Source organism: Carassius auratus, unplaced genomic scaffold (assembly GCF_003368295.1).
Source record: "Carassius auratus strain Wakin unplaced genomic scaffold, ASM336829v1 scaf_tig00043814, whole genome shotgun sequence".
NCBI lineage: Eukaryota > Metazoa > Chordata > Actinopteri > Cypriniformes > Cyprinidae > Carassius > Carassius auratus.
In genome coordinates this window covers 85,583-98,968 of record NW_020526791.1, presented here as the reverse complement: position 1 = coordinate 98,968, position 13,386 = coordinate 85,583, and the positions used below count along the sequence as shown (strand labels likewise).

General features: G+C 37.5%; 1 protein-coding gene and 1 pseudogene across 1 annotated transcript in view; both read left to right on the top strand.

The window, feature by feature from the left end:
* The first annotated feature begins 5 nt into the window (after positions 1–5).
* Positions 6–3,264, top strand: LOC113086681 (ryanodine receptor 3-like; annotated as a pseudogene).
* A 19-nt stretch (positions 3,265–3,283) lies between these two features.
* Positions 3,284–13,386, top strand: part of LOC113086680 (ryanodine receptor 3-like) — a 31,387-nt gene continuing 21,284 nt past the window's right edge. The window contains exons 1-8 of the mRNA XM_026255479.1: positions 3,284–3,362; positions 4,272–4,286; positions 5,169–5,339; positions 5,425–5,484; positions 6,444–6,578; positions 7,010–7,122; positions 8,303–8,399; positions 10,006–10,109. Coding sequence (XP_026111264.1) covers positions 3,354–3,362; positions 4,272–4,286; positions 5,169–5,339; positions 5,425–5,484; positions 6,444–6,578; positions 7,010–7,122; positions 8,303–8,399; positions 10,006–10,109 — 704 coding nt within the window. The 5' untranslated portion in view covers positions 3,284–3,353. The remainder of the gene's footprint in view (positions 3,363–4,271; positions 4,287–5,168; positions 5,340–5,424; positions 5,485–6,443; positions 6,579–7,009; positions 7,123–8,302; positions 8,400–10,005; positions 10,110–13,386) is intronic.

The window sequence follows — 13,386 nt, the reverse complement described above, 5'->3', positions numbered from 1 at the left end:
GTGTGTGTCTCAGGCAGCTGCCGGCGCTGGGGGAGTGTTTGGCGACTCTAGCCGGTGCGATGCCCGTGGCGTTTCTGGAGCCGCAGCTAAACACACACAACCCCTGCTCCGTCTTCAACACCAAGACGTCTCGAGAACGAGCTCGTGAGTCACACACTCCTCTGACACACCTTCACTCAGCAAATACATTCATGCACCATCACTGAACATCTGTGAACTATCTGCAGATTCACATATTATCATGTTTCTCCTCAAACCAAAAGAATGATGAATTTAGAGAAGTGAGTTTTGTGCTTCATACATGTTTTATGTTGTGTGTAGTGTGTGTGTTGTGTGTGTGTGTGTGTGTGTGTGTGTGTGTGTGTGTGTGTGTGTGTGGTGCAGTGGTCGGGCTGCCGGAGTCGGTGGAGGACGTGTGTCCTGAGATGCCTCGTCTGGACGGTCTGATCAAGGACATCACTGACGTGTCAGAGTCCGGCGCGCGCTACACAGAGATGCCGCACGTCATCGAGGTGGTGCTGCCCATGCTGTGTAATTATCTGTCGTACTGGTGGGAGCGAGGCCCGGAGAACCGTCCCCGTCCCGCAGGCGTCTGCAGCAGCACCGTCACCTCCGAACACCTCAGCCTCGTCCTCGGGAACATCCTCAAGATCCTCAACAGCAACCTGGGCATCGACGAGGCCTCCTGGATGAAGCGCATCGCAGGTGAGCATCTCCATAATGCACCTGCACTCGACACCTGGCTTAAACTGATGCATTCCAGCTAGATGCCAACATTTCTCAAGTTGAAGCACTGTTACTAAGACCGAAAGTGAAATAAAAATTAATGAACCACTATATACCATATATACATTAAAATAAAAAAATAATAATAATAAAAAAGCAAAAAAAATACAAAACCTTTAGAATTCAAAATATACATGAAAACTAGAATAGTATCTTGAAAAATCATTACATTTTATTACATTAAAAAAAAAAATATATATATATATATATATATATATATATAATGACAAATACAGCTAATATTTTTTTTTTAAATAGAACTTTTAAAGCTAGAAATGAATTCAAAAATGAATCAGGATCTCAAAAATAACACTCATGAACTCAAAAGTCATGATAAAAGTATGATACTTTAATAAAAAGACATTTAAAAAGTGAAAAAAAATTCAAATAAACAACAAAAGTTCTAAAACTTTACAATTAAAATGTGAAAATAATTTAATAATAATAATAACTTTAATGAACTCAAAAATCAGTATTCCATTATTATTTAATAAAAACTATATAGAACGTTTAAAAAATAATACAAATGACAAAGGAGAAAACACACACAACTAAAGTACTGAAACTTTCAAATTAAAATGAAGCTGGAAGAATTAAAAAGAAATTCAATATATTTATAAAAACTAGGATAGTATCTCAAACAAATGACCAAAATAACAAACAAATGAAAATGGAAAATTTTAAAATAAAATAAATTAAAAATATTAGCAGAAACTATAGTAGTATCATGAACTCAAAAATAATTCAATTATAATTCAATATAAAAACAGTCATATAAAAAAAAAAAAAAAAAAAAAAAAAACATCAAAAAGCACTAAAATTAAAAAATTAAATGTTAGAGTGTGTGTGTTTGGTATGTGTGTGTTGTGTGGTGTGTGTGTGTGTGGGCAGTGTACGCTCAGCCCATCATCAGTAAGGCGCGCGCTGATCTGCTGAAGACACACTTCTTGCCGACGCTGGAGAAGCTGAAGAAGAGACGGTGAAGGTCGGAGGAGGAGCTTCTGAAAGCTGATGGGAAGGGCGAAGGCGGAGAGCTTCTGATCCTGGATGAGTTTGCAGTGCTGTGCAGAGATCTGTATGCCTTCTACCCCATGCTCATCCGCTACGTGGACAACAACAGGTCAATGACGATAGATATATATTTTTTGCATTATTTTAATTTACATTTTGATGAGTTCAGTTTTTTTAATTAATAATTAATAAAAAATTAAATTTTACATTTATTTTTCTATTTCAGTTGTCTTTATTTTAAAAATTATTTATTTTAACTGTACATTTTTATTATTAACCGTTTTAGTTTTATTTTAAAATTATTTAAGTTTTAAATTTTTATTAGGAAGTTCATTTATTATTAAAATTATAAATGTAATTATGAATCATTAATTAATTATTTATTTTGATTATTTTTATTAATCATTTTTATTGAACATATTTATTATTTAATAATTTATTAGTTTTAACTTTTAATATTTTTATGTTTTAACATGATTTTATCTGTACGTATTTTTATGTAAGTGTTTTTATTTTGATTACATTTTTGCATTATTCATTATGGTTTAATGTGTGTTTTACTGATTATTTTAATTGCACATTTTTATCATTTATAAAAACATTATAATAAAACATTTTATCATTTATAAAAACATACACATAAGTGTTTTTTCTTATTAGTTTTGTTTTTATAAAATTATTTTAGTTTTAAAATATTTATTAGTAAGTTCATTTATTATAACAACTTTATGATTTTAAATTTTATTTTTGTATTCATTGTTGTTTAACTAAAAAAAAATATTTTTAACTAATTTATTTTTATTTTACATTTTGATTACTAATTGTTTCATTTAGATTTTTTCTTTTTATTTCAAACTTATGCATTTTAATTTTACATATTTAGAATTAATTGTTTAATTTACATCTTTTATGTTTTACATTGATATAATATTTTTTATTATTTATACAAATTATTATTTAGACTTTAATCTACTATTTTGATTTGTTTGATTTTTGTTATTATTTATTTTTATTTTATTGGTTATAATTTGATTTCTATTTTTTATTAAACATTATGATTTAAATCATTTTGCTGTTTTTATTTTTATCATTTTTTTATTTTCATTATCATTTTTTGTTGTTGTTGAACTCACCAGCCCAGTTTGTAAAGGTTAATTGTGAGCTGTGGTGCACTGATCTGTTGTTCTGTGGGTTCAGGTCTCGGTGGCTGAAGGAGCCGGACACAGATTCCAACGAGCTCTTCAGGATGGTCGCAGAGATCTTCATCCTGTGGTGTAAATCACACGTAAGAGCCGAGTCCATCAGCAGCTTTACGAGGCTCATAATGAAGCGCCGGCTTTAATATCACATCACGGAGGTCTCGTTAAAATGAGCGTTATTTTAATCCCACACGGTCCAGAGAGCATCACATTATCATTCAGAGCAAGATCAGGAGCTCAAGGTGCTTCACCGTCCGTCTGTTTCTCTGCAGAACTTCCAAGAGGGAAGAGCAGAACTTTGTGGTTCAGAACGAGATCAACAACCTCTCGTTCCTCACCGGAGACAGTAAAACCAAGATGGCAAAGGTACGAGTGAGAACGAGCTCAAAGCAGTCACTTACACCTCTCCCACGTAAAGAAGAATCAGGATATGGATAGATACGAGCTGCTTGTGAAGACAAACCTGAGCGTTTTAATCTTTCATCACACTTTCCCCTTCATAAACACACACGACAGCTGTCATTAATAACTAATATCACACATGCTAATGTCCGGCACGAGATCATCGCTGGAAGATTTGTTTTCACTGGAGAACAAATGAAAGCTCATAATCCTCTCACACATATTCAGATTCACTAAAGGCATGGATTTATTCATTTAAAGCTATATTAACAGAAATGATTTTTATTTTACTTTGATTTAATTCATAGCCTTTTCTTTTGAGGGTTGATCATTTAAAAAAAAATATTATTTTGATTGGTTTTAATTTAAAATATTTTTATGATTATATTGATTTATTAGCGTTTTATTTTGATTGTTTTATAGTTTTATGATTTAATTAATTGTTTTTACAATTAAAATTCTTTAATTCTTTTTTTTTATTTTTTTATATTGAAATGAATTTTATTCAGGAATTATTTATAATGAACAATTTATTTTTATTTTTTAATATACATTGATTTAAGTTTTTGATTATTTTTTAACTGTCTTCATTTTGAAATGTTTGATTTATTTATTTTTTTATTCTAATTTCGAGTATTTTGATGTTAAGGATCATTTTTTAACAAACTGATATAGCTTTTGATTCAATCACTAATGATGAACTGAATACATTGGATAACTCTCACAGGAAATGGAAAACATTACTCCAATCTCTCAAAGCAAACTCTGATTCAGAAGTTTTGGCGGTCTGATCACAGCTTTAGATCCGGTCGATCAGTGATTGAATGTGTCTCCTTCTCTAACTCTTGTTCTGTCTTTCTCCTTCATGCTCAGTCATTCCTCCCCAAGGTACAGTGAGCTGCATGAGCTCTGATCACTGTGTCTCTGTCATGTTTGTCAGATTCAGATGCGCTTCATCACAGTCACAGCTGATTCAGTTCCACTCTGCCACAGATAGACGCTTACGCTGTTCATTTTCCTGACTTTCTGAAAGGCTCTCAGTGACTTCGGCGTTTGTTCAGCTGGCGCTCTGTCTGTCTTTGAATTAGCTATTGTTTTTATATTTTTTATATTTTTGTTTTTATATTTTAATTTTAATTTTGTGTTTAGTATTTTAGTACTCTAATATACATTTTGCTTCATTAGTTGCTCTTATTTTGGTATGTTTTTTTTTGTCATTTATATGTTGATATTTATTATTATTATCATTATTAATCATTCTTAGCAACAAAATCACTTTTAAATGTTTTGTGTGTGTGTGAGTGTTTGTATCAGTTAGCAGGCAAGGCATTTTTTTATTTAGTAATAGTTTAGTATAGTTTATTTTACCTTTATTTTTGTATTTTTGACTAACAGCAGTGGTTTGAGATTGATGTGGTTTAATGTGATGATGGTGATTGTGAGGGTAGATGATGCAGTGGTTAAAGCCTGTCGTGTGTGTGTGTGTGTGTGTGTAGTATCTTGTGTCAGTAGTGTATCTCATGTCAGATTTGGTTGTTTGCTGGTGTGTTTGTGTTGTTTGTCGGTTCTTCTGGTTCTGTGTGTCGTGTCTAGGCATTTCTTTTTTTAAATATTTTTTTAGTTTGTGAATAATCATCACATAGTGGAAGCTTTTGTGCAGATGTCTTTGATTTCTGATGAGAATTGTTTGTTCCTCAGACCAGTATTAGATGTTTTTGTATTTATCGCCATGTGTGTGTATGTGTGTGTGTGTGTGTGTGTGTGTGTCAGGCTGGTGGTCAGGATCAGGAGCGGAAGCATAAGAAGCGCCGTGGAGACTTTTACTCCGTCCAGACGTCTCTGATCGTGGCGGCGCTGAAGAAGATGCTTCCCATCGGTCTGAACATGTGCACGCCGGGAGACCAGGAGCTCATCCTGCTGGCTAAGACACGATACGGCCTGGTACAGGGGTCACGGGGGTCAGGGGTCAATGGTCACCGCTGTGTATGTGTGTGTGTGAGATTTAATGGTTTTGTTTGGATTGTAGAAGGACACAGATGAAGAGGTGAAGGAGCACATCAGACAGAACCTGCACCTGCAGGAGAAGGTCAGTCCTAAACACATACTCACACACACAGGCTCACTCACACTCACTCACTCACTCACTCACTCACTCTCTCACTTACTCACACTCACTCACTCACACTCACTCACTCTCTCACTCACTCACACACTCACACTCACTCACTCTCTCACTTACTCACACTCACTCACTCACTCACACTCACTCACACACTCACACTCACTCACTCACACTCACTCATTCATACTCACTCACACTCACTCACTCTCTCACTTACTCACACTCACTCACTCCCACTCACTCACTCACTCACACTCACTCACTCTCTCACTTACTCACACTCACTCACTCCCACTCACTCACTCACTCACACTCACTCACTCTCTCACTCACTCACACTCACTCACTCACTCACACTCACTCACTCTCTCACACTCACTCACTCACTCACTCACTCACTCACTCACACTCACTCACTCTCTCACTTACTCACACTCACTCACTCACTCACACTCACTCACTCTCTCACACACACTCACTCACTCACTCACACTCACTCACTCTCTCACTTACTCACACTCACTCACTCACTCACACTCACTCACTCTCTCACACTCACTCACTCACTCACTCACACTCACTCACTCTCTCACTTACTCACACTCACTCACTCACTCACACTCACTCACTCTCTCACACTCACTCACTCACTCCCACTCACTCACTCACTCACTCACACTGACTCACACTCACTCACTCCCACTCCCTCACTCTCACTCACACGCACCCCTTTATTACTCACTCACTCTCATTCACTCACTCTCACACACACTCACTCACACTCACTCACTCACTCACTCACTCTCTCAACTCCCACTCACTCACTCACTCACACTGACTCACACTCACTCAAACTCACTCACACACACTCACTCTCACTCGTCAGCTGTCACTACAGATTGATTCTCTCTGTTCACACGCAGTCGGCGGATCCGGCTGTTCAGTGGCAGCTCAACCTCTATAAGGATGTGAAGGTGAAGACAGATGACACTCTGGATCCGGAGCGGAGCATTGAGAGAATCCAGAGCATCTCAGCCGCTGTATTCCACCTTGAGCAGGTCATGTCACTCAAAGTTAATCGCGTGTCATTCTGTCATTTCTACAGCAGCTGCACCATGTCATACAAATATACAGATTCATATCATTTGTATACTCTATGTTTCATTTATATATTTTCATTCATTTTTATTTAATTGTTTTTATTTAAAAATTGCTCATTTTAATTTTAGAATGTTAATAAATTATTATTTTTTATTTAAAAATATACATTTTTATTTGATATTTATTAAATATATTAATAGTACAGCTCAAAACAGTTAATAGATTTGCATTTCCTGCATGAAATAAATATACCTAGATTGTAGAAAACAGACTTGTAATCAGGTTAAGTTAAAAAGAAATTTTCCAACCTTATACTTCAAAAATAAAAAGATTAGAAGTGTTCATCAAACACTCATGTCTGTCTCTCTCTGTCTCTGTCTGTGTTCAGGTTGAGCAGCCGTTGCGCTCTAAGAAGTGTGTTTGGCAGAAGTTGTTGTCTAAGCAGCGGAAGCGAGCCGTTGTGGCGTGTTTCAGAATGGCTCCACTCTACAACCTGCCCAGGTAACACATCTGGAACAGTCTGGCTGTCATCATGACATTTGATTCAGATCGGTCAGTACTTTAAGACCCTAACCATGAGCAGAGGCTGAACTCCAAATGTATGTGATATATATATATATATCACTTTTCTTTTTGTGCATTTTTATATATTTATTTGTTTCTGTGTGTGCATTTATATACAATTAAATTTATTATTTTATATTTAAATTGTTAAAAAATAAGAAAAGATATCATTAAAAAAGTATTTATTTATTTATTTTTGTATATGCACATACTTTTATGTATGTATGTATATATATATATATATATATATATATATATATATATATATATATATATGTTTGTCTGTATGTGCATGCATAAATGATTAATGTATTTTTTATATTTAAGATGTTAAAAATAAAAAAGTTATGGTTAAAAATAAAAAATATATTTATTATTTGTTTGATTGTTTTTTGTAGATGCATGCACTTTTTGTGTGCATTTTTTTTATATTTGTGTCTGTATGTGCATGCATATTACAGTTGCTAAAAATAAAAAGATATTGTTTTAAAATGCATTTATTTGTTTGTTTTGTTTTTTTGTAGATGCACACTTTTATTTTTTGTGTATTTTTATATAGTATGTATATGTGCATGCAAATATAATTTACTTTAATATTTTTTATTTATATTTGAATTGTTAAAATAATAATTTTTCTTTTATCTCTTATGGTCAGGCAGTTTAATGTGCTCAGTAACTCTACACTGAAAAACGTCATGATTTTTTCCTAATAAGCGCGTGCAGTAATCTCATACTGATTTCAGATCAGTAGTTTGATTTGTAGGATGTGCTGTTATTTCTTCTCTCTTGTTTCCTTTCCTCATCACATCCCTGTTCTCAGGCACACAATTAATAATTACTTCCTGAATTCGTACTGTCACTTTTGGCTGGGCAAAATTCAGGCGAGTTCTTACCGTGACGGTCTGCTGGCTGTGCTGACGGTAACGTAACGCTCAGAGAACGCTCGCTTTGCTCTCTCAACCTCGCCTCCCTGAGCCATGGTTTGGATGAGCAGTCAGATGAACCCTAACTAACTAACTAACTCACTAACTAACGGACTCACTAACCCTCCAGCACTTCCTGTTTCCCAGGCTGCTCCCTGCTAACCGTGTCTGCTCTCTCCCGTCTCCCGTCTCAGGCATCGCTCTATTAACCTGTTCCTCACGGGCTACCAGCGGCTCTGGATCGAGGCAGAGATGTACTCGTTTGAGGAGAAGCTAGTGCAGGATCTGGCAGTAAGTAATGATCTGGTCTGAGGTGACCGCTGGTCTCCACACCGGACCGTGTGAAGCCAAACACCAGTTTCCTGTCTGTAGCTCTGAGCGCAGCTACTGCTGAAAGACAAGACGACGCAATAAACTCAAAAGAGGAATCAATAAAGTAGATATGCGCTGATGACAGGAAATCATTAATCTGTTTTGATTCTTTTATTTTACATTTAATTATTAGTAGCTCAAAATCAATGTAAAACTTAAATACATAAAAATGTTTTAGTTGCACATTTTTAAGTTAAGTGTTTTATTTTTGTATTAGTTTTTATTTTAAATTTATTTTTGTCAGGTCAGTGTATCATCCAGGTATTTGAAGCAGTGTTTTTTGTTTTATTTTAGTATTATTTGTATATATGAAGTATTATAGCATCTTTTTATATAGTTGGCAGTTGGATTTTATTTTAAGTATTAGTAATTTTAAGTGCTTTTGCCATTTTTGTTTAATTCGCATTTAAATCTAACTTAATTTCCATCTAATTTTTATATTTTTATAGTGAGTGTGAACACACTGGTCACACTTGCTATACTCCAAAATGGCATAGAATTAATGAAATGGTCTATCCATAAATGCTCCAGAGTTAACCTTTTCCTGTTCAGGTCTTTATTTCCTGCACTAATGCATGCTGGTTCTGCTCAGTGCATTAATGCTTTACCTGCTGAAAGCAGCTCAGCTCATCTCTAACTCTCAGTGCATGAAGGACTGAACCGTAGAGATGCATGACTGTCATTTCACAACCTTCAGCTGAACCCTTTTGACCCAGAACATTGACTTGAAGTCCCTCTGAGATTTTTAACAAGACATTATTTGCATGTTTAAGGTCTTAATGGTCGGATAACATGCAAATACAATTTCTTCCTTTTTTGGTAGGTGTTTTATTTGAACTGTTTTGATTGAAACAATCAAAATAAAACACTTGATAATAATTAAATATAAACGTACATTTAAATATATATATATATATATATATATATATATATATATATATATATATATATATATATATGTATGTATGTATGTATGTATGTATGTATGTATGTATATATATATATATATACATATATATACATTTACGTTTATATTGAATTATTATCAAGTGTTTTATATTGATTATTTAGATTTATTTTGACTAATAATTAATTAATAAAAACGTTTAAAAAAATATATATATATATATATATTATATTTTATAATATATATATATATATATATATATATATATATATATATTTATGTATTTATTAATAAATTAATTAGTTTTCATCAACTCACAAACCCCAGTTTATGTAGTATTTTAATTGTACATTTTTAATAATTAATTATTAGTTTTCATGAGCTCCCAAACCCCAGTCTATGGTATGATGCTGTTGGAGTACCATGTAATTATATCAGAGTACCATGGTAACACAGTGATACAGTGATCGTCACTCATACAGGCTGAGATGAGTGGATTCACTGACGGCTGATCTGTGAGAGACAAGTGAGATGTGCTGATAGACCATCACTGTGTTAATGTAGCTGATCTTAAACATGATTGAAGTTTCTCATGTGTGTGTGTGTGTGTGTGTGTAGAAGACGAAGACTGATGAAGAGGAGGAGGAGATCACAGACACTCAGCCAGACCCTCTTCATCAACTCATCCTGCACTTCAGTCACAACGCACTGACAGAACGCAGGTGAACACACTCACTCTCACACTCACACACACACTCACACACTCACACACACTCACACACACACACACACACACTCTCATTGACAAATTGCAGGTGAACACACACACACTCAGGGCCGGTGCTACCTAGAGGCAGAGCAGGCAATTGACTAGAACCTCTGGATTCCCCCCCATACGCTTATACTGCTTATATTCATCAAACCTGCATTTATTTAAACAAAAATACAAAAAAATATATATATTTAATACAGATGTTAAATTGATGAAAAGTGATACTAAAGACTCAATATTTTTTTTACTTTTTCATAATAATAAAAATCCTGAAAAAAAGTACCACAGGTTATAAAATAAATAAATACACATTAACACGCTCACTTGCACTAATGCACACTCACTCATGCTCACACATTCACTCTAACTGCACGCCAACACACACAAACTCTCATGCTCACACACTAACATTCTTGCTCACTCGCACTAATGCACACTCGCATACTTACACTGGCGCTCACAAACAAACACTCTCTCAATCTCTCACACTAACCCTAACATACACTATCACTTAAGCTCACACACTCACTCGCACTAATGCACACTCACACTAACTCTCACTCATGCTCACACATTCACTTTTACTAATGCACGCTCACACTCTTAACACTCACGCTTGTACACTTACTCTCACTCATGCTCACACACTAACATTCTTGCTCACTCGCACTAATGCACACTCACACTCTAACACTCACGCTAACACACTAACACTTACACTCACTCGTACTAATGCACACTAACACTCACGCTCACTGGCACTAATGTAAACTCACCCACTAACTGATGCTAACAATCACTCCAGTTCTCACACTGACACTCACGATCACAGACTACACGCACTAATATCATGCTCACACACTCACTTACACTAATGCAAACTCACTCACGCTCACACACTCAAGCTCACTTTTACTAATGCACGCTCAACCACTAACTCTCCCACACTAACACTCGCACTAATGCACACTCACACTCTAACACACACTCACGGTCACACACTAACACTCATGCTCACTCACACTAATGCACGCTCACACTCTTAATACTCACACACTAACTCTCATGCTCACGCGCACTCTCAAGCTCACTCACACTAATGCATGCTCACACTCTAACACTCACACACTAACTCTCATGCTCACGCGCACTCTCACGCTCACTCACACTAATGCATGCTCACACTCTAACACTCACACACTAACTCTCATGCTCACGCGCACTCTCACGCTCACTCACACTAATGCATGCTCACACTCTAACACTCACACACTAACTCTCATGCTCACGCGTACTCTCACGCTCACTCACACTAATGCATGCTCACACTCTAACACTCACACACTAACTCTCATGCTCACGCGCACTCTCACGCTCACTCGCACTAATGCATGCTCACACTCTAACACTCACACACTAACTCTCATGCTCACGCGCACTCTCACTCGCACTAATGCATGCTCACACTCTAACACTCACACACTAACTCTCATGCTCACGCGCACTCTCACTTTCACTCGCACTAATGCATGCTCACACTCTAACACTCACACACTAACTCTCATGCTCACGCGCACTCTCACGCTCACTCACACTAATGCATGCTCACACTCTAACACTCACACACTAACTCTCATGCTCACGCGCACTCTCACACTCACTCGCACTAATGCATGCTCACACTCTAACACTCACACACTAACTCTCATGCTCACGCGCACTCACGCTCACTCGCACTAATGCATGCTCACACTCTAACACTCACACACTAACTCTCATGCTCACGCGCACTCTCACGCTCACTCACACTAATGCATGCTCACACTCTAACACTCACACACTAACTCTCATGCTCACGCGCACTCTCACGCTCACTCACACTAATGCATGCTCACACTCTAACACTCACACACTAACTCTCATGCTCACGCGCACTCTCACGCTCACTCACACTAATGCATGCTCACACTCTTAACACTCACACACTAACTCTCATGCTCACGCGCACTCTCACTTGCACTAATGCATGCTCACACTCTAACACTCACACACTAACTCTCATGCTCACGCGCACTCACGCTCACTCGCACTAATGCATGCTCACACTCTAACACTCACACACTAACTCTCATGCTCACACGCACTCTCACGCTCACTCACACTAATGGCATGCTCACACTCTAACACTCACACACTAACTCTCATGCTCACGCGCACTCTCACTCGCACTAATGCATGCTCACACTCTTAACACTCACACACTAACTCTCATGCTCACGCGCACTCTCACGCTCACTCGCACTAATGCATGCTCACACTCTAACACTCACACACTAACTCTCATGCTCACGCGCACTCTCACTCGCACTAATGCATGCTCACACTCTAACACTCACACACTAACTCTCATGCTCACGCGCACTCACGCTCACTCGCACTAATGCATGCTCACACTCTAACACTCACACACTAACTCTCATGCTCACGCGCACTCTCAGTCTCACTCGCACTAATGCATGCTCACACTCTAACACTCACACACTAACTCTCATGCTCACGCGCACTCTCACGCTCACTCGCACTAATGCATGCTCACACTCTAACACTCACACACTAACTCTCATGCTCACGCGCACTCTCACGCTCACTCACACTAATGCATGCTCACACTCTAACACTCACACACTAACTCTCATGCTCACGTGCACTCTCACGCTCACTCGCACTAATGCATGCTCACACTCTAACACTCACACACTAACTCTCATGCTCACGCGCACTCTCACGCTCACTCGCACTAATGCATGCTCACACTCTAACACTCACACACTAACTCTCATGCTCACGCGCACTCTCACTCGCACTAATGCATGCTCACACTCTAACACTCACACACTAACTCTCATGCTCACGCGCACTCTCACGCTCACTCGCACTAATGCATGCTCACACTCTAACACTCACACACTAACTCTCATGCTCACGCGCACTCTCACGCTCACTCGCACTAATGCATGCTCACACTCTAACACTCACACACTAACACTCATGCTCACGCGCACTCTCACGCTCACTCACACTAATGCATGCTCACACTCTAACACTCACACACTAACTCTCATGCTCACGCGCACTCTCACGCTCACTCACACTAATGCATGCTCACACTCTAACACTCACACACTAACTCTCATGCTCACGCGCACTCTCACGCTCACTCGCACTAA